At 36.2% G+C, this 21,977-nt stretch overlaps 1 protein-coding gene across 1 annotated transcript; it reads left to right on the forward strand.

Moving 5' to 3' along the window:
* The first annotated feature begins 13,043 nt into the window (after nucleotides 1–13,043).
* Nucleotides 13,044–21,659, forward strand: LOC131057675 (FBD-associated F-box protein At2g26860-like). Its single transcript, XM_059218808.1, has 4 exons — nucleotides 13,044–13,080; nucleotides 19,808–19,946; nucleotides 20,118–21,099; nucleotides 21,384–21,659. The coding sequence occupies exons 1-4, from the start codon at nucleotides 13,044–13,046 to the stop codon at nucleotides 21,657–21,659; spliced, it is 1,434 nt and encodes a 477-aa protein (XP_059074791.1).
* The last annotated feature ends 318 nt before the right edge of the window (nucleotides 21,660–21,977 follow it).

Genomic DNA, 21,977 nt, shown 5'->3' on the forward strand with positions numbered 1-21,977 from the left:
TCCTATTCTCTCTCTCTCTCTCTCTCTCTCTCTCTCTCTCTCTCCCTCTCATTTTCCTAATCTCCCTCTCTCTCTCTCCCTCTCATTTTCCTAATCTCCCTCTCTCTCCCTCTCCCTCCACCCTCTCTCTCTCTCTCTCAATCCTATTCTCACCCTCTCTCCCTTCTCTTTCTTTCCCTATCTCTCTCCCTCTCTTTCTGTCCCCTTCTCTCTGTCTCTAACTCTCTCTCTCTCTCTCTCTCTCTCTCTCTCTCTCTCTCTCTCTCTCTCTCCCCTCTCTCCCCCTCTCCTTTTCCCAATCTCCCTCTCTCTCCCTCTCCTTATCCTATTCTATTACTCTTCCTACTCTCTCTCTCTCTCTCTCTCTCTCTCTCTCTCTCTCTCTCTCTCTCTCTCTCTCTCTCCACTTCCTATTTGGTTCTTAGTTTATATAACCCATACGGGTTATGCAAAACTAAGACAAAAACTTATAGTTTTGCATAACCTGCAGGTTTCTAAAAAGTATAATGTTCCTCAAAACCTTTTAAGGGTTTTGAGGAACTTTTCATTTTTTATTATAAAATATAATGTTCCTCAAAACCAGTACGGGTTTTAAGGAACTTTTGATTTTTTATTATAAAAAAATAATGTTGCTCAAAACCAGTACAGGTTGTGAGGAACTTTTGATTTTTTACTATAAAATATAATCTTCCTCAAAACCTGTACGGGTTTTGAGGAACTTTTGATTTTTTATTATAAAATGTAATTTTCCTCAAAACCCGAACTTTTTGTTTTTTAATTGTTTTTGTTACCAAGCCTAGCGCATTTTTGAATTTCCAAAACACGCACGGGTTATGAGAAATTTCATTTTTTTTTTGCATGTGGCCACTTTTCTGTTCACCATCTTGGTGCACTTACCCATACAAAGTGTTCAAAGTATACCTGCTTGAAGAAAAAAAACTCAACACTAGAATGTTGGTACAAAGCTCCTTGGCCTGAACAACATGAGTCCTCATTCACATTAGACCACAACAATAACCCATCATACAAGCTGGCAAGGAGTGACAATCATCTAAATGTACACAACCCAACAAAGCTCGCCATATGGAGGGCTAATGTTGATTGTCAAGCTGTCTGCTCCAAAAAATATGTTCTACAATATATCTCAAAATACACATCCAAAACTGAACACAAGTCAGAAAGTTATACTGATATGCTCAAATACATAGTTGGATCAACAAATTCAGAAGATACAATCATGTTAGCATACCAAAGACTCTTGATGGAAATTGTTGCTGATAGGGACATTAGTGCACAAGAAACTTGTCAAATGTTGCTTAAACTCCCATTGATATCTTGCACACGCCATTTTGTAACACTCAATGTTGGGAAAAGAATCTTCTAACGCATAGCTAATTGTGATGAAGGATCACAAACCTCAATTTATTACATCTCCAACTACATGAAACGATCATTAGAGTTAGCAGACCTAACTCTGCTTTGTTCAGCTTAGCTATATACATACTCTGACCAACGTAAATCATGTAAATGGTTGAAAATAAAGGTACCAACAATTGTAAATGTCTACAAACAACAAAAATCTTTACCTTTACAAGATGACAGTAGTTTTGAAATTTTTTGTTGGAGTGAATTACTTCTTTACAAACCATTTCGAATCATCCCTCTACATATAGGAAACTCAACTGAAAAAATTGTGATAAATTGGAAACACCTTCAAAGTAAATATTAGATCCGCTAGCATGTAAATGGAATTGAAGAGCACATTACAACAGAAAATAGTGAAGAGCTGCAACCAGAAGACATTCAACAATCTACTCATCAAGATCTCTACGAATGGGAGTTCTTGTCACAAATGGGAGCATCAAACAACTTTGACATCACTACTCTTCAAATGCTTGGTAGACGTGATTTTGATCTAAACTTTAATTGGACTGATTCTATACCTGATGTAACACTGCATTCAAAAGCATCTCAATTTATTTTGACAGAGAAGAGCCAAACACCCCACACCCTTGCCAACCCGCATTTAAATACACCTACTAACTATGAGCTTGAAAGAAACCAAATTATTGCACTTAATATTATTAAAACTCATGCTGAACATAATTTGTATTCTTCACCATTACGTTTAATTATTCAAGGCACAACAGGCACTGGAAAATCATTTGTTATTGACTGTATATGTAGACAGTTAAATTCAAATTTAGAACATGCACAATACCCTTTGCTTGTACTAGCACCAACAGGTGTTTCCGCATATAATATCCAAGCAACCGCAATCCATGCTGCCCTCTGTATACCCATTCAAGAATACAAACCCTTAACATGCCATTGCCTATTAATGTTTCAAGAGCAATGCAAACATTTACATTAGATTTTAATAGATGAAATGAACTTTGTTGGCCCTCAATTACTGATTAAGATTGATAGAAGATTGCGAGAAGCTTTTCCCAGCAGACAACATGAATCATTTGCAACTATCTCAGTCAGTTTGGTTGGTGATCTTGCATAGCTTCCCCCAGTTATGGATAGGCCATTATATGCATCTCACTCAACGGTACTGGCTCTATGGCACACATTCAATACTATTGTAACCTTGGATATTCCATTTTGTCAACAAGGTACAAGTTCCTCGTAGGTAAGTTCCATGAAATGTTGCTTAATATACGTAGCACAACACCATTGCAAACAGACTAAGAATCCCTCCAATTGCGGTCTACCGATGCTTTGACACTTGGTCAGAATAACCACTTCAACCAACAGAAGCATTTGTTTGCAATAAACGCAGCTTCAAGTGCACACAACATAAAAATGTTAACACAATTGCACTCACCCATTGCACGTGCAACAACAATCATTGCCCATCAAAGAGATAAACAAGCACACCAAGAAGAACAACTAGCATTTGAAATCCTTCTTTCTATAGACTAGAAAATTGTGCTTATTGCAAATTTATGGATAGAAGTTGGCCTTGTGAATGGTGCTTTGGGTCAAATAAAACAAATTATCTACAATACAACTTCTAAACCACCTGATTTACCAAAATATGTGGTGGTTCTTTTCAAACATTATACTGGGCCTTCATGGGATCCATAAAATCCAAAACATGTGCCTATTCCACCAATTACTAGAGGAAAGAAAACACAAATTCCACTAGCAATGGCATGGGGAATTACTATTCACAAATCATAGGGTCTAACATTAGACTTTGCCACAGTTGACATCAGGAAAACAAAGAAACAAGGCCTCACATTCACAACACTTTCAAGAGTACAAGCAATTGAACACCTACGCATACAATTGACCTTCACCTACCAAAGGTACTCAAGATTGAAAGGTGCACCGTCAACAATTCTACGAAAGACTGAGGAAGCCCTCTTGCTAAAGCTTTCACGCACAACGGAAGAAACATACTTACACAACAAATAGAATCAGGTATGCAAATCACATCTTCATTATGTTTTCACACACTGCATATCTTCTATTGAATACATCAACCAAAAGAAATATTTATACTTTCCAAGATCAACAACACAACTAATGTTTATGAATTTGAAAAGCCCTTTTACATGCGGCAACTCTGCAACAACAGGTACACGTCTATCAACTATTTTATTGCTATAAAAAAAAAGTTTTCTGATATTTGCCAAAATTACTTTCTCATACATTGTTATTTATCACAGGTTCTAAATGCAACCCAACAAAGAAAGATACAAAATATAAGAATATAACAATTACAGATATTAGCCACTTGTTCAATACATTTACTATCCACTAATAATGTTCTAATATAGATTATTTGCAATAGGCTTCAGATTTTCCATGGTGTGCTTGCAGGATTCTTACTTTGTTTATGTTGTTTAACTATTTGTGGACATGACCACTTCCAGTCTGCAAGGCACCTGTTCACTTTTACAGGTATTAGGGTTTGTGAAGGTGTTTGCTCGCTCTCTCTCGCCTATTGCTCTATCGTCATCAGGTCAAATATCTTTGCAGTTGGTAAGTGTTGTGTGTTTAATGTTCAGTGTTCTGTTTGAGAAGGATTTCACTCTGCAAGGTGAATGTTTAGTTTTAAAGTTTATTTCATTTGAAAAGATGTTTTTTAAAAGTGTGCTTATCTATTATTGTAGTGCGCTTAAACGGTTATTACTTTGTTGCTTTCACTCTGCAACGCAAGTGTTCATTCTTACAGGTATTAGGGTTTGTGAAGGTGTTACCTCTCTCTCTCTCGATTATTCTTCTTTCGTCATCAAGTTAAACATCTCTGTAGTTGGAAAGTGTTGTATTCTTAATATTCTCTGGTTTCATATCCTCGGTTTTTACCATTATTCTGTTTGTGAACGGTTTTACTCTGCATGGTAAGTGTTTATTTGTACAGTTTATTTCCTTTGTAAATATATTTTTTATACTGTGCTTATGTATTTGTTTCGTGTCCTTGTAGCATCATTACATTGTTTTTATTGTTCCACTTTTTAAGGACGTGTACTGTTCACTTTAAAATGTATTAGGGTTTGTGAAGGCCTTTGGTATTCCTGTCTCGGTTTTTGCTCTTTTGTGACCCAGGTAATAATGTTTACGGCTGCTAAGTGTTGTATGTTTAATGTTCTTTGTTTGAATATCCTCTGTTTTTGGCGTTGTTCTATTTATCAATCCTTTTAGTCTGCAAGGTAAGTGTTTATTTCACAGTTTCTTTAATTAGAAAAGTTTTTTTAAATATTGTGCTTATGTTTTTTTTTTCTGATATGCTTGTGGCATTATTACTTTGATTCCACTTTCACTCTGCAAGGCAACTCTTCACTCTTACAGGTATTACATTTCTGAAGGTATTTACTCTCTCTCTCTCTCTCTCTCTCTCTCTCTCTCTCTCTCTCTCTCTCTCTCTCTCTCTCTCTCTCTCTCTCTCTCTCTCTCTCTCTCTCTCTCTCTCTCTCTCTCTCTCTCTCTCTCTCGCGGAAAGGTAACTGTTAAATCTTACAGATTATTACTTTTTACAGTTCTTCAATATATTAAACAAATTATCTATCATTAAAATTAGTCTATTTAACATTGACTACCTTCTCTTCTTACCATCCATTTACACATCCAGGTTCTCTTGATAGAATTCTCTTTTTACAATTCTTCAATACATTGAACAAATTATCTATCATTAAAATTACTCTATTTAACATTAACTACCTTCTCTCATTAACATCCCTTTACACTTTCAGGTTCTCTTGATTCAAGAAATCAACTTTCGATAAAGAACAACATCCAATACACCAAGCTCATTACTTTCAAGGTATGCAAACCTTTTCAAATTATAGAATGCTATTAGATAGCTCAATATATTAGACCCACTTTGAAAAATTAACTTGTTTTCATCAACTATACCCACTCATTTAGTATTTTAAAGATATTATTTATATAACAGAATTACAAAACTTCTTAAACCAAATGTGATTATTGATCTAAAAAACTTATCTGCAGAAAACCTCTCTCACAACACACAAATACTGACATGGATGATTGGTCAGATTGCCATTGTGCCATTTCACATTCCACAAGGTATTATTTTACTAAAAATTACTACATTTAAAATTTTGAAGTTTTTAAAAAGTATTTAACTTCACCACTTCTACAAGTTTTCCAAATCTAACTTATATAAATGAAACAATGATGGAGGTCTTTCATGATATAAATCACACACATTTCAACAAAAGGCTATATAACATGTTGGTCTTACCAGCATGGGGAATGGAGGGTGGATAACAACAATTCTCTGGATCCAACAAATACATTTGGTTGGGAACAATATAGCCTAAAAAAAATAAATTATAAATAAAATATTCATGACATTTACTTTCAGTACATCATGTTACATACATCAGCATGGGGATGGTGGGTGGAAAACTTTCAATTTTGGGAACAACCATTGGTTGGGTTATGTACACCAAAACATTGTTACTATGCAATTATCTGTTTCAGTTTAATAAGTTTTCCTTATTCACATGCACATTTGATTAATACTTCTATGGCATGAATCTAAATCCATATATCTCTAAATATGACAAGTCTGATTTATCTAATGACATAATGCCTTTACAATCAGACCTATCGGCCTCTTGCAACTTCTAGTTAAAACGTGTAGAGCAATTTCTATTGGCACGCCGCTAGCCTATAATATTTTTCTCCATGTTTTTTTCTATTTAGTTTTTGATGTCTGGAATGCACTAACCTCTAAGTTATTAGTTAGGTCGACGAAAATAAATAAAATATATACACTTTATTAAATAATAAAAAATAAATGAAAAATATATATAAATTCAAAATTTTGATTGAATCAGTGGACGGGGAAAAGGCTTGGTTTTAGGTAAAAAGAACTTGATTTAAAATTAGAAATATTTTTGTTATTGATATTATTATTAGTGATTTAAAATAGAAATTAAATTATAAGTATAATAGTATTAAATTTACAGATTTGATTTTAGATTACGACATTTTATAAAATTTTAGATAATGAAATTGTGAGTTATAATTTTAAATAAAGATTCTACAATAAAGATTATAATTAATAGTATTAGTAATATAATCAATACTATTAATTAATTATAATTGTCCATAAAGATTATAACTATAGAATAGAATTATACATTTCTAATTAATATGATATTAACATATTAACGAACATACCTTCAGCATATCACTATGCAATTAAAACAAGTTCAAAATGGTGTTCACTTAAACACATTTCGATTCAAAAAATTTAAATAAAGAAAACAAATTAAAAGTTTATTAATTGCAGCATGACATTTCTAATCCTATCAAGAATAAAAAAATGACAAACAATTTTGTGGAAAGGAAAATATGATATATTTACATAATATCTATCATCTCTAAGTGGTTAACTATATATTGGTTGTTTCAAGTGTTTGTCAATTACCATGTTTCTTTAAATTAATTGTTTTATTTCTCTTTCATAATGAAAGAATAATAAGACATCGGACAATAAATTTAAATCTTTCAAACATAATAAATTAATCAATTAAAATTAACCATTTAATCGAACTTGCTATCAACTTGAATTGAGCAATTCTAATTAATGATCAATCGCATAAAAGGAACCTATTTAATTTAGTCCCCAAAATACTAATGCGTAAACACACATTAAATCAAATTAAATACTAAGGATTAAATACTCAATTTAACCACACACAAACACACAACCCAAGAAAGCCACACAGACAAACGACCTGCATACCCAACCAAAGGGAATACCAACGACAATTGATGATGCTCACTTGAGCACGACTATAGTCAAACGAGGGTCTTATGACCACCTAATAAAAATTCTAAGGACCAAAGAGGTACACTCAAACCTGTGAATCCAGGTGGAGACGAACCTCGCACCCTTGTGGTACTGTACTTGAAATCTCCTACAACCAACAGTCATACATGCATACCAACAGTCATACATGCATACATATATAAACTTAATGAAAATGTTAGCCCGAGATTAGTAACACGAAATAGGAGAACTAATAAACTTGCATACGAATTGGTGTGAAAACCACATTAACAGGGATGCACAAAAATCAAAACATCTGACTATAAAATTATAACATGATAAACTAACCAAGGTCAAACCGAGCTTAGAAATTGATTAGGGCAGGGGTAGTACACATTTATTCAATTAAAAAAATATTATATTGGACCATTATAATTTTAAAAATAAAGAAAAATTTACTTGACTATATTCTAACTTATGTATTTTATTTTATCTTTTTTTTTAAATCATTAAATATTTGATTCTATTTATATTGTTTATTAGTTTCTAAAATGTTTCATTAATAAATTAAGATAAGAGCAACAATTTATTTATTGTTAAATATATAATAGAATTATTGTTGAAATGAAAATTTAAGACTCAAGTTATATGTTTTGATATAGAAGTAGTTTTTATAGAAGAAGGTGGGATGATTTCTTTTGAAATTTATCACTTGACAAGTAAGAATCAACTAAAACCTATTTATGAAAAGGAAATGCTAGTGATTCTTCATGTACAAGGATTTATTTGATGGATAGACATTTCACGGTAAAGATAGATCATGATAACCTAAATCCTTTCTTAGTTCGCAATAGTTATAATTTGAAGAAAAACAAAAATGGGTCACTAAGATGTTGGAATATGACTTTTAGAGCACGATGCAAACATTAAGCATGGGGGCTTCACTTAGTGAACCTAGGTTATATCACGTGCATTCATGGCATACTAAAGAATCCCCCTATTTTCATAAAATATTGCCCTAGAATCATTTTTTCAGCCCCTCCCAATACACAACCTAAATTAAAAGCCCCTATATTCGCCAAATATTGCATTTTTTCATAGGGCCCGAATTAAAAACCCCCCTATTTTCACCGATAGGCAATATATTGTACCCTCATTTTGGGATATTAAACCCCCCACTATGAGCACACGTGATATGATATTGCCCAATCAATGACACCCCCGTGACATTAAGGATGAGCGAGTTCTCAAGTTGGCCCTTGCTGAGCATTCCTTGTCCACTAAGCACCATGTTTTCTTAGATGATACTCGAATTATTTCATTGAAGATGACTTTTTCAAAATAAAACTCAAGGAAGCCATTGAAATTGATAACAACCCCTCCAACTTTAATTGTGATGTAGGTTGGAAATTGAGCTCCTTGTGCCATCCTCTTTTATCCACCCTTAGAAACCCTCACCCCCCCCTTGAAAGGAAGCCAAAGTGTTGAACAACACTTCCAAATGCTAATTCTAAAAGGAGAGTTGATGCAAAAAAAAATTACAAACTTTTAAACTATTGTAAATTGGATAAACACATATAAAATCAGATTTAACAAATAAAACCACAACACCAGATTTACGTGGGAAAATCCTTTTGGAAAAAAACCCACACTCCAAAAGTCATACTCAATTGTATTATTCAACAACAATGGTTACAATACAATGCATAAAGCCAATGCTCTTCAAGAATAGCTACAACAAATATTTCAAGAACAATTCTAGCAACATAACAACACCTTTAACCTATCTCTCACTAAAAAACAACTAAGGCATCAACATATTAATGGAGCTCATCACAAAGAGGTATGTTCCCATGGTTTCCAAAACCAACTTCAAAGCAAAAGAGGCAAGTTGTGTCACAAGAAACACCTTGCTAATCCAATGACACATTGCACATAGCAACTTCTGAAATAACACCTATCTCATCCATAATGGTCATCTTGCCAAATGTAATATAAGTACAACATAGAAGTTAGCATGATCAAATAGGTGCCTTCCTCACCTCACGCCACTTGTCAAAAGTGAAATCAAACCATAAAACAAAATATAACTCTCCATGACTCTTCCACTGAACTAGAAATCACCATAATCATAATAGAAGTTTTTCATAATTTCAACATAGGTCTATCTCTTCCATAATGGTCATCTTGCCAAATGTAATATAAGTACAACATAGAAGTTAGCATGACCAAATAGGTGCCTTCCTCACCTCACACCACTTTTTAAAAGTGAAATCAAACCATAAATGTAGATTGCCCAAATATAACTCTCCATGATTCTTCCACTGAACTAGAAATCGCCATAGTCATAATAGAAGTTTGTCATAATATCAACATAGCAACCTATGACACTAGTTCCCTAGATTTTCAGGACTTCCAAAATGAAATTAAAAAACAAAACAATAAGTAAATTAGCATCTCTCTCTCTCTCTCTCTCTCTCTCTCTCTCTCTCTCTCTCTCTCTCTCTCTCTCTCTCTCTCTCTCTCTCTCTCTCTCTCTCTTCCTTTTTTATTTTTTATTTGCATGTTTTCTTTCTTTTATAGTTATATGCATATTTATACATATGTATATACGTATATAAATATAACTAGATATATACATACATATGTATATTTGTGTATATATACATGTATGTTTTTCCTTTGTTTAGATTTATCTTATTATTATTATTTTTCATTGTGTAATTTTTTTTTTACTTTCCTTTTTGATCTTTATTTATTGTATTGCTTTCATTTCTTGTTTGGTCTTTTTATATTTTTTGGATATTTTCTTTTTAACTCTTCTAACTCCTCTTTCTATTTGTGTTTTATTGTTTCTCCTTTTCTTTTTTAGTCATTTCCTTTCTTAAGTTTTATTTTTAAAATTTTTGTTTTTGTTTTTTCTTTTTATTTTAGGTTTTTTTAACTTTATTTATTGAAAGGGAAGTGTGACCACTGGTGATATGTGTGTGTTCTTTTTATGTTATTGTCATCTTCTTTTCTAATTTTAGGTTTGTTTTATTTATTTTTGTCTTATTTTTTATTGTATTTGATAGTCTTTGGACCCTATTTAACCCTTCAAGGTCTGTAATTTCACTCATTTTCATCCTGCAACTCTCTCAGCCCAATGATGGATCATTGAGTATGATCTGAAACGTTGATGCTAAAACAAAGGTATACACAAATGTCCAAAAGAAAAGCAATAATCTTGATGGATTGTGAAAATCATATCTTCGTGAGAATGTAATGACTAATCCATTATTCAAAAATGATGATAATGACGAGGTATGCATATCATTTGCCATTCCAATATTACATGTAGATTGTGTCAAAGAAGTGAAATCAGAGTTGTAGAAAGATAGATAACTAGTTGTCGAATCTCATTCAATAGTTATAAAATAGTTCAAGAAGATTAGATAAACTTTGTTGGGAAGGAGATTCCCTATGGTATAAAGAGAGATTGTACTTATGCTTGAGAACTCCACCCTCAAACAAAATATTCCGCATGAGCTCCATGCTTCTCTAGTTGAGATCCATTCAATATATCTAATGAATTACCATAGAATCAAGCTAGATTTGTTTTGGGTGGGCTCAAAGGAGATACCTGCAAATTTATATTAGAATGCATGGTATCTTAGTAAAATAAAGTGGAGACAATTAAGACTCCAAGACTTTTGCAACCCTTATCTATTCAAAGTTAAAGGTGGGAAGAGGTATTCATGGATTTGATCACATGTCTAGTTAAGTCCGATAGATAAAATATCACCATGGTTGTTGTAGATGAACTCACTAAATATGCATGCACATTGCTACTCTTTGTTGCATCTATTTGTAGCAAGTATCATGGCAAGAACCATAACCATGGTTGTTGTAGATGAACTCACCAAATATACACATTGTTGTGCCTTGTTGCATCTATTTATAGGACGTGTTATGGCAAGAACCTTGGTGGATGCCATTCAGAAGCTACATGAGATTCCAAAATCCATAATAATTGATCAGATCCTGTATCTATAAGTAAATTTTTTGAGTCACTTACTCACATGTTTAGGTACTCAATTTGTTCATAGTTCATCGTATCATCCCCAATCACATAGATAGATTGAGTTGGTTAATGATGCTTATAGGTTCATCTCTAATATTTTGTGTGTTTAGCCCCCATTCCAACTTCCATGTTACTAATGATTTTTTGGACTAAAAAATAGAGTATAGTCTTACAATTGTCACAAATTTAAGTCTATTTTTTATAATATTAAATCAATATATAAAAAAAAACTCTTTGATTTGAGTGTTTCATTTTAACTTATTCAAACTCATTCAAAGATGTCTTATGAAACATAATAACATACATCATAAAATTGACGAACCAAATCAAATTAATAATGTATTTCCCTCTTATAACTAGTGAACACCATAGATTCTCTTTCACCATTGTGTTAATCACATATATTTTTACATATAATTTTTTTTTAAATATATTTACAGATAAAAATTATCTTACACACACATGAAACGACACTACGCATTAAAAGGCACTGCGTAGCCTATGCCCCTCCCTATAAAACTTTTGTAGGTAAGTACAGTCCATGCATTGGAAGACAACCTCAGGAAAATAATACACAAGAAAAAAGGTGCCGCGAAAAAAGTTGGTTAGTAAATTTTATTTAATATTTTACCTAATATATTTTAACAATATTTTAATTATAATTTTTAATATATTTTTTTTATGTTTTAATATATTTTATTTATATTATATTTTTATTTTTTAATATATATTTTTATATTAGATTTTTTTAATTTTAATTATATTTTAATTATAATTTTTAATATATTTTACTTATATTCTATTTTTCTATTTTTTTAATATATTTAACTTAATAATTTACTTAATAAATTATATCTATTTTTATTAATTCAATAGTTCAAAAGATAATTGATATCAATTTGAATAATATTTTATTAATCTTTAGATTAAATTTATATATGTATGAGATATAAATTTGATTGTACATTTTAATTTAATTCTATTTATATAATTTTTTCTTCATATAAATATCATATATGCATTCATTCAACTCTAAAATATAGAAAAAAATAGTTACTTTTTATTATGTAAAAAAAAAAGAAACTATCATAAAAATTTGATAAAGATTATGGATGGTGAATGTAATTTGTAATTTATAATAATACGACTCATTTGTGTAAACATTAATCAAACTGTTTATCCTTTTTGCCTAGACAAAAAGATGTGGAGGAGAAAAAGTAGAGAGAAAGTTATTGTTTTTAATATAAATTAATATTTTTCCCCTAGTTAGGTTTACTAGAGATTGGATCTAAATCCACATCTACAATGTAAACATCAAATTGGAAAAACATAATTTTGGTTAAGTCTAATATAGTGAAGAACAAAATATTAAATATAATTAAAATATATTGAGTTAAATATTAAATAAAGTTTACGAAAAATATAAATAAGATAATAAATTAATATTCATTTGAAAGTTAAAAAATTAATATAAATAAAATATATTAAAATTTTTTAAAAATATAATATAAATAAAATATATTAAAAAATGGATTTCAAGAAAATGTGAGATAGATTTTTGGGAGGGACTGGGAGGATGTCGTGTGGGCGAATGTTGCAGAGGGCCGAGCTAGGGCACTGAGGCCCTAGCTCGTGATTAGGGGTTTCTGCAGGGAGTTTAGGGTGTGTGGTGAAGGCTACGCAGTGCGGGGGGGCTGGGTAGTGTGGGGAGTAGCGATGGGCGGTGGGGAGTCAGGCGGTGGTCAGCGTGCGGGTGCAGGCTGCACGACTTGGCCGCCATTCTTAGCAGGCAGAGATTTCTAGTGGGGTTAGGGGCCACAGGTGGTCCTCCATCCCGGGAAGGGGGGAGTTTAAGGGGTTTTCTTTTTCTCTCGGGCCCCTTTGGGGTTTAGGGTTTCGTCCTCGGGTTTTATGATGAGTATTGGCATGGAAGCTTCGAAGGAGCAGCCAGCTTTGGATTTTCATGTTGCGGTGGGATCAAAATCCCTATCACAAAGCATGAAGACGTTCAATAATAGCCTTTTCTCCTCAGACGTGGGATCTAGTAGTGCGGGTAGCTCTTGCATTTTGAAAATTAATGGTTGCTTGGAGAGATGCAATGAGAGGCCAAAGCTGGTTATTCATCCTGAGATGATAACGGAGGACATCGAATATTTTTCAAAACACTCTCTTTATTGCAAGTTTTTGGGAATGAGGGTTTCGTTGCAGTTTTTGGAAAAGTGGGCGCAAAGGACTTGGGCCCCGGAGGGGAAAATGGAGATTATGTTGCTGGAAAACAACTACTTCATGGTTACCTTCAACTGCATGGAGGATCGCAATAGGATCTTTGAAGGTGGTCTGTATTTCTACAACCAGGTGGGGTTGTTTATCAAACCTTGGCATGCGGGGTTCAACCCTTCGGAGGGGCTCCCAAATAGGGTCCCTGTGTGAGTTCATTTACCTCGTTTTCCTGTGGAATGCTGCCGGGAAGATGTGCTCCGGATGCTTGTCGCTCTGCTTGGGAAGCCTGTGGGATCCTCTATGCAAACCCTGGGAGAAAGGTAATGACCTTTGTGTGTATCTGTGTTGAAATTGATCTTAGTAAACCCTTGCCAGATGCTATAGATATGTGCGCAAGATCTTATTCTTGGGTTCAGTAGTTAGATTATTAGACTTTACCTTTTCGCTGTCGGGTGTGTCATGAGTATGGTCATTTACAGCATAAGTGCCCTAGATATAAACCGGTGGTGCACCAACCTTAGCAGTCGGAACCGAGCCAAGGTAGGGCTGATACAGTGAAAGGTGCTATGTCTGTCGAGGTTGGGGGTACTGATGGTTTTATCCCAGTTAAGACAAAGAACAGGAATCGAGGACAAAAGAGGCCACTGCAGGAGAGACAGGAGGAGGACACCTTCAACAGATTTGAAGCCTTGGATGACCTTTGCCATCAGGAAGTTAATCCGGGGCTAACCCCTTTGGATCAAGGTGCGTCAGGGGGGGCTCCGGATAGAGTAAATGAGTACCCTATCTAAGCCCTGCTAGTGGTTAGAAGCTAACAGATGGAGATGGATCAACCAGTAGGGATTCAATTGGGACTCACTCTTGGGTCTGAGGTGAATTTGGTTGAGGGGGAGGGCTCTCCAATAGCTTTTAAATTGGAACCGGCTGGGGTCAAAATAAATAAGTCTTGCGCTCATCTGGGTTTGCATCAGAAAGATATTAAGAAAAGTGCATCAGATAAGGGCTCAAAGGTTGGTAAAAAGAAGGATTTGGACAAGATCAAATTGATGGGGGCGAATTTGGTTGAGTCAGGGTCAGTAAAGACTTTGAATTCTCACTTTTCCAATCCTCCAAAATGATTGTGCTTTCATAGAATGTGAGGGGCTTGAACAGTGGCCCTAGACAAAAAGTTGTTCGAGATTTGGTTAGGAATCATTCGACAAATGTCATATTTTTGCAAGAAACTAAACTTACAGTGGAGAATATGATGGGCCTGGTGCCAAAGTTGTGGACTCAAGGAGAGTGTCAGTGTGTTGGGGCAGTTGGTTCTTCTGGAGGGGTGGCCTGTCTTTGGAACCCCTTACGGTTTCGCCCTGTCTAGTGGGTTGCCTCCCAATCGTCATTATCTGGGGTGCTCTCTAGTCTTGAGATTGGGGAATTCATTTTGTTTTCTAACATCTATGCCCCCACTGATCTTCAGGGTAAGGAAAACTTATGGTTTCACATTTCCTGTATGCAAAGGTTGGCCCCTTTTTATCCTTGGATTATGGCAGGAGACTTCAATGTCATCCTTGAACTAAGTGAAAAGAAGGGGGGGGGTGATGCAGTTGGAACCTTCTTCTTTCCTTTTTCAGGATAATATTTCCTTGTTGCAGCTAGTTGACATTAAGGTTGGTAATGGTTTGTTCACCTGGAACAATAGGAGGGTGGGAGAGTATTGGATTACAGAAAGGTTGGATCGTTTTCTGGTTTCTAGTTTTTGGATTGGTGGGGGGTGGTCCACCAGCTCGGAGATTCTTGATTGGAGAGGGTCGGATCACTGGCCTATCAGGCTGGTTTCTTCTTCGGCTCGGGTTGCTCACTCACCTTCATTCAAATTCCAACTTATGTGGCTTCAGGATCCTACTTTGCAGGCTCTTGTAGCGGAGTGGTGGAGGAAAGGGTGGCCGGCCTTTGGCACTGCCATGTACTCTTTTGCCAAGCAACTGCAATTTGTTAAGTTTCAGCTCAAACAGTGGAATCATCAGGGTTTCGGGAACATTTTTCATGCCAAAAAAGCTGCTCAAGTGGTGCTGAATGGGATCACCAGCATAATTAGAGAGCAAGGTTTGTTTGAGGACTTGCTCAAGGAGTAAGACAGGGTTGTGAAGGTGGTTGAGGAATGGGAGCTTAGGGAAGAAATTTACTGGAAGTAGAGAGCTTGTATTGATTGGCTGAAGGAGGGGGACAAGAACACTGCTTTCTTCTTCAACTCAGTGAAAGCTAGAAGGCATGGAAATTCCCTCCCTATTCTGGTTAGTGATAGAGGTGAGCAGTGCTCATCCTTGTAGGAGATATCTAGGGAGGCGTCTCAGTTTTTCCGGTCCCTCTTCAGGGAGGACGCCCAGGGGGAAACAGGGGAGGAGAACCAAGCTCTCTCTTGCATTCCTTCTCTTGTCTCGGGGGAGATGAATGAGTAGTTGTTGTGTCCTATTTTGTTGGAAGAACTTGAGAGGATTGTCTTTCACATGAAAAAAGGAAAGGTCCCCGAACCGGATGGCTTCCTAGTTGAATTCTTTCAAGAATTCTGGGATATTATCAAGCTAGATTTACTGGAGGTTGTGCAGGAATCCCAAAGGAATAAGCAAATGCTTAGAGCATTGAATGGAACTTTCATTGCTCTTATCCCCAAATGTGAGGGGGTTAATCGGTTAGGCCAATTCTACCCCATCTCTCTCTGCAATGTGATTTATAAGATCATCTCTAAGTAGATTGAAGAAGTGCTTGGGGAATGTTATCTCTGAGGAGCAGAGTGGGTTTGTGGAAGGGCATCAAATTTTGGATGGGGTGGTCATTGCTACGGAGACCATTCACTTTATGGCAACTTCCAAGGAGAAAGCTATGTTTATCAAGCTGGATATGGCTAAGGCGTACGACAGAGGTCGGTGGTCCTTCCTCCAGAAGATCCTCAAGGCGTTTGGTTTTGCTAATGAGTGGATTCAGTGGGTTATGAGTTGTGTTACGACTACTTCCTTCTCAGTGCTTATCAATGGAGATCATACTGAGCTATTTGGTGTGTCTAGGGGTCTCCGTCAGGGGGATCCCCTCTCCCCTTATTTATTCATTCTTCTGGCTGAGGGTTTGGGGAGGTTGATTAAGCATAATGTGGGCCTGGGTATTATTCAGGGTTGGAGATGGGGTAATGACTTGTAGCCGTAGTCCCATTTGTAGTTTGTGGATGACACGGCTCTGATGGGGCTTGCTCGGATCAGAGAAGCTAATAATCTGCGTATGGTCTTGGATGTTTATCTTGCGGCATCGGGCCAGCTGATTAACGAGGACAAATTTTCTATCCTCTTTTTCAACACTCCTGAAACTATTCAAAGGAGGATTGCTCTTATCTTGAGATTCCAAGTTGGCTCCCTGCCCTTGATTTATTTGGGTATTCCTATCTCTCCTGGTAACCCTCCTAGGGAGTCTTGGTAGGGTATCCTAGATAAATTCCGCACGAAGGTTGAGCTTTGGACTCATAGATGACTATCCTTTGCTGGGAGGGTTCAATTGATTCAGTCGGTGGTTCAGGCCCTTCCTATCTATCGTTGTATGCTTCATGTGGCTCCTAAGTGGTTCTTGAAGGGTCTCGATTCTCAAGCTAGGTAATTCTTATGGGCAGGCAATCTCTCGTCTTCAAAATGGAGCCTGGTCAATTTGGACTTGGTTTGTAGCTCGAAGCAATCGGGGGGGCTTGGTTGAAGACAATCTGTTCTTTTTGGGGAGGCTCTGGCGGCTAAATTGTATTGGAGGTGGTGTGTTGAGCAGGATCAGAGTTGGGCCAGGATTTTGGCCAATAAATATATGTAGAGGGTCCCGATGGAGGAAATCCCCAGATATTCGCTCGAGGGAAAGGGCTCTTCAATCTGGTATACTCTCAAGAAGGGGGCTTCTCTCATTAAGGCAGGACTCTTTTGGATTTGCAGGAGGGGGGAAGAGGTCCTTTTCTGGAATGACTCTTGGGATGGATATCCTCCCATTCTCGATCAATTCCCTAACCTTGGGAACCTATGCCAAAGGTTTTTGGAGGCTGGATGGTCAAGGGTGAGTGACTTCAAGGTTGTTTATAGGTGCGGACGACTAGATTTGGAGAGGTGGAAGACTCCTATTGAGTGGCCAGTTGTTGGGATGGAGGAAGAGTGTGCTGAGCTATAGGGCATTTTGGCAAGTAGACACTGTAGCTCCCTAAAGGGTAGGGATGGGCTAGCTTGGTCTCCTAATCCTAAGGGCGTGTTCACCGTGGCTAGTGGATACTGGGAACTGTTGTACCGAAGATTGGAGGGAAGAGAGGTGATCTAGTGGAAGCAGGTTTGGAGTAATGTGTCTTGGCCGAAGTGTAATTGCTTTGCTTGGACACTGGCTTTGAATAGATGTCTGACCTGGGACAATATCCGCAAGCGAGGATTTTTGGGGCCCTCTATCTGTGTTTTGTGTGGTAATGGGAAAGAAGATTCCTCACACCTGTTCTTCAGATGCCCCTTCTCTCTGCTTATTTGACATTACTGGTGGGGGTGTGGAAGCATCCTTGTATCCATGCGGATTCTTTGGTGGAGTTTTGGAGCAGTTTGGGTAGACCTCCTATCCAGTCCTTCCTATAGAATGTTTGGTATATAAGGCCCATCTTCATTATGTGGCAGATCTGGCTCGAGAGGAATAGGAGGATCTTTCGCGAGGTCAGATTGTTTGTTCAGCAAGTTTGGACTAGGATCATTGCAATGATCCAGGAGACTGTGGAAGCAAAATATGAGGTGAATTTTCCTTTGGGTAGAGAGGAGGCTGATATTGTGAGTAGGCTTGGTCTGCAGGAGTTGTCTCTGGCCTCAGTTTGTGTCAGGAGAGGTAGACGGGCCATGAAGAAGGTGCAAAGGGTGGGAAGGTGGATACCCTCTCAGGATGAGTTTATCAAGATTAACACTGATGCTTCATCTAGGGGTAACCCAGGCCCTGTTGGAGTTGGGTGTGTAGGTAGGAATAGCAAGGGGGAGGTTGTTTTCCTCTTTTCGGTGCACACAGGGTGGCAGTCGAACAATTTTATGGAGGGATTTGCGATTCTTTATGCCCTTGAGCGTGCTTGGGAGCTGGGTCGAAGGAAGGTGATTTGTGAATCAGACTCATAAATTGTTGTTAACCTATTGACTGAGCAGAAGGTGAGTGGGATTTAGTGGCAGTTGGCAGGGATTGTTTAGCAGATTCTACAAAGTAGCTCTTTAATGGAGCAAGTGGCTTTCGTCCACATCCCTCGTGAATGGAATAGAGCAGCTGATTGTTTGGCCAAGTGGGCCTCGGAACATGGCAGGGATTGGAAAGTTGAAGGTCGGGAGCATCTCTCCGGGGATTACTGTCAGGACTTGCAGAAGATTTTTACTGAGGACATGGATGGCAATGAAGTTGGATGATATGGGGCTGGTTCGGTGTTTCTTTCCTGGGGCCTAGGGGCTTTGGGTCTTTTTGTAATTCTTGTTTCTGATTTTCAATAAAGTTTTTACCCTTTTAAAAAAAATAAAAATAAAATATATATTAAAAAATAAAAAATATAATATAAAAAAAATATAAAAAATAAAAAATAAAAAATAAAAAGAATATAACTAAATTAAAATGTACAATTAAATTTATATCTAACACATACAAATTTGATCTAAAGATTAATAAAATATTATTCAAATTGATATCAATTATTTTTTGAATTATTAAGTTAATAAAAATAGATATAATTTATTAAATAAATTATTAAATTAAATATATTTTTAAAATAAAAAAATATAATATAAATAAAATATATTACAAATACAAAAATATAATCTAAGTAAAATATATGAAAATTATACTAAAAATATAGTTACAATATATTAGATAAAATATATAAAATATTAAATAAAATTTATTAAGCAACGTTTTTCGCGGCACCGTTTTTCCTGTGTACTATTTTCCCGGGGCTGTCTTCCAATGCACGGACTGTACTTACCTGCAAAAGTTTTAGGGCCTTTTAAAGGGGTGCACGGCTTCTCCAGGGCAATGGCCACGCAGCGGACAAAATAATGCTTTTGAGCTTGAGAAGATTGTTGATGTGAAAGAGTATGCACCATTGATTGATCTGTTCAGGTTGTGAACCTCAAATAAATAGAGGCCTTTGGCGAAAAAATAATGCTTTTGAGCTTGAGAAGATTGTTGATGTGATAGAAAACAGGTTGAGGAACTACAGAAAAATCCATTCAAATTCAATGAAGATCTGCTTTGATTATGTCTTTATGCAGTGAGATTTTCTCCAGTATACGGAGGATATGGAGTGCACAATGCAGCCAATGTAGTTGGGATTACTTCCAACAGATGTGATTTAGAGCGATCGACAAATCTGGATGATTTGGATAGGCGCAGCAATTGTCATTTTAAATCGTATGATGCGACCTGCCGTCAGTTGAAACCAGGTTGTAACTTGAGTCTTAATTGTTGCGCTTCTCAAACGCAAGCTAAACTTTTCAGACTTTACCCAGATAACATTTATGAACACTAATGAATGATGGCATTCATTCATATATCATAATTAATGCTTTTCCTTTGATGCAGAAATAAAATCACAGGAAAAAAAAACCCTTCGTTCTCATTGTCACGACTCAAGCTGACATTGCTTACTGCACTTAAGGCAATGGCTCGAAGTAGAAAGGGATTAAACGATTTACCAGATTCCTTACTGTGCCTCATACTTAATAAAGTTTCTTTGGATCAGGCGATTCGTTGTTCCGTGCTTTCTAAGAGATGGAAATTGCTTTGGAGGTTCTTACCCAAGCTATGTTTTTCAGATGATATGTTTAATTCATCAACCCGCCTACTTAAAATCCATAACATAATTGATGGTATTCTTAAGTTGCATTCTGCACCCCTGGAGGCTTTCCACTTTTACGGAGGAATCAGCACCGTCGTTTCAAATGCAAAAATTGATGAGTGGATTCACTATGCTGCCCTAAAAGATGTGAGAGATATTTTTATTCAATTTCTTGTAGACGTTGAGGTTCCGACTTCTGTTTTTTCTTGCCGGAACCTCAGGGATTTGTTTCTTATAAATTTTGATTTCGAAAATATGCCTGGTTCCTTTGCTGGTTTCGCCTGCCTCACATCACTCAATTTTCACAACGTTAAGCTGAATGACACAACTTTCAAGCTCATGTTGCAATTATGTCCAGTTCTGGAAATTTTAGTCGTTCGAAATTGCCATGGACTTGAGAGAGTAAAAATATGCTCCTCCAGTCTTTGTATTCTCGAACTTGATTTTCCATCGTCATCTCATGAAATCAAGTCGATAACAGCAAGATGTCCAGGATTGGAGATTCTTAAGTTAAGAGTCATGTATCATGTGGAAAAGATGGAATTTGAATTACCAGATTGTTCAGATTTGTCGACAACAGTTTCACGACTCGAGCCGTTTACAACCCTGAAATCACTGATGAAAATGGCTTTTTTATGTGGAATTTTCGAGAGCAATGTGAGCTTACTACACAATTTTCCAGATTTAGAGCAGCTTTGGATCGACAACGCTAGGTCACTTACATGGGTAAGTTGATCTTCTAATAATAGTACACTTTATTGCAAATTTTATATTTCTTCTTAAATCATTGATTTTCAACACAAGGTATGAGAAATTTCCTTCGTATCATCTTAAGACATGCTTTTGTACAATGTTGAGCTATGAGCCATTTGCAGGATATTTCCATCTAATATTTGCCATAACTATTAACACTGATTGAGATTTTTATGAACGAAATTGCGTTTCTAAAAGACTGACTGATATTCACAGCTGAGTTTTCTGCTGTACCGATAATGTTCGTCTGGTGTTAGGGTGTAGTGCAGGACATTTCAGGGCCTGCTCCATTGCTGGAAAATTTAGAGCGAGTTCATCTTAATGTCACCTCACTTGATGACTCTATGCCTCTGCTTGCCTATCTTCTTAAAAACGCTCCTGAAATGAAAACCTTAATAGTTTCCCGGCAGAAAGGATTCGATGGTGCTCTGGAATTTGTTAACACGCTGTTTAATCTTCCGAGAGCTTCTGAGGAAGCCAAAATTCTCTTATCACTGAATAATTTTAAAGGGAGCGAGAGGTCGCAACTGTGAAATGGAGGGAATTAAGATGGGCGTGTGGATAATGGGTACACAGACCTTAAGCGAGCATCAATGGGGGGTTTCTTAAGCTCTTGTATTTATAATGTCTATTTATTGGTTTTTTGATTTAAAGGGTGGGTAAATACGATTAGTTCATCAATCTACAGACAATTTTTTGCATTTTGTATAATGGTAAACGTTGTAGAACTGTATTTGAATCCCTTGTCGATTCAGGGAATTGAAAGACAATCAGTTACTTTATCAAAATTTTATGTAGAACGACAATTTGTGTTGTTCGTTGTGTTGATTAATGCCTGAACAGAGTAATAC

The sequence above is a fragment of the Cryptomeria japonica genome, chromosome 4 (genome assembly GCF_030272615.1).
Source record: "Cryptomeria japonica chromosome 4, Sugi_1.0, whole genome shotgun sequence".
Classification (NCBI taxonomy): Eukaryota; Viridiplantae; Streptophyta; class Pinopsida; order Cupressales; family Cupressaceae; genus Cryptomeria; species Cryptomeria japonica.

What these genes read in the sequence shown, in the direction of transcription:
- LOC131057675 (XM_059218808.1), top strand. Translation starts at nt 13,044, where the DNA reads ATGGGCGGTGGGGAGTCAGGCGGTGGTCAGCGTGCGG. An exon ending in AGGCGGTGGTCAGCGTGCGG is followed by an intron (nt 13,081 to 19,807) that starts GTGCAGGCTGCA and finishes GTCTTTATGCAG; the next exon opens with TGAGATTTTCTCCAGTATAC. An exon ending in ACGCTAGGTCACTTACATGG is followed by an intron (nt 21,100 to 21,383) that starts GTAAGTTGATCT and finishes GTCTGGTGTTAG; the next exon opens with GGTGTAGTGCAGGACATTTC.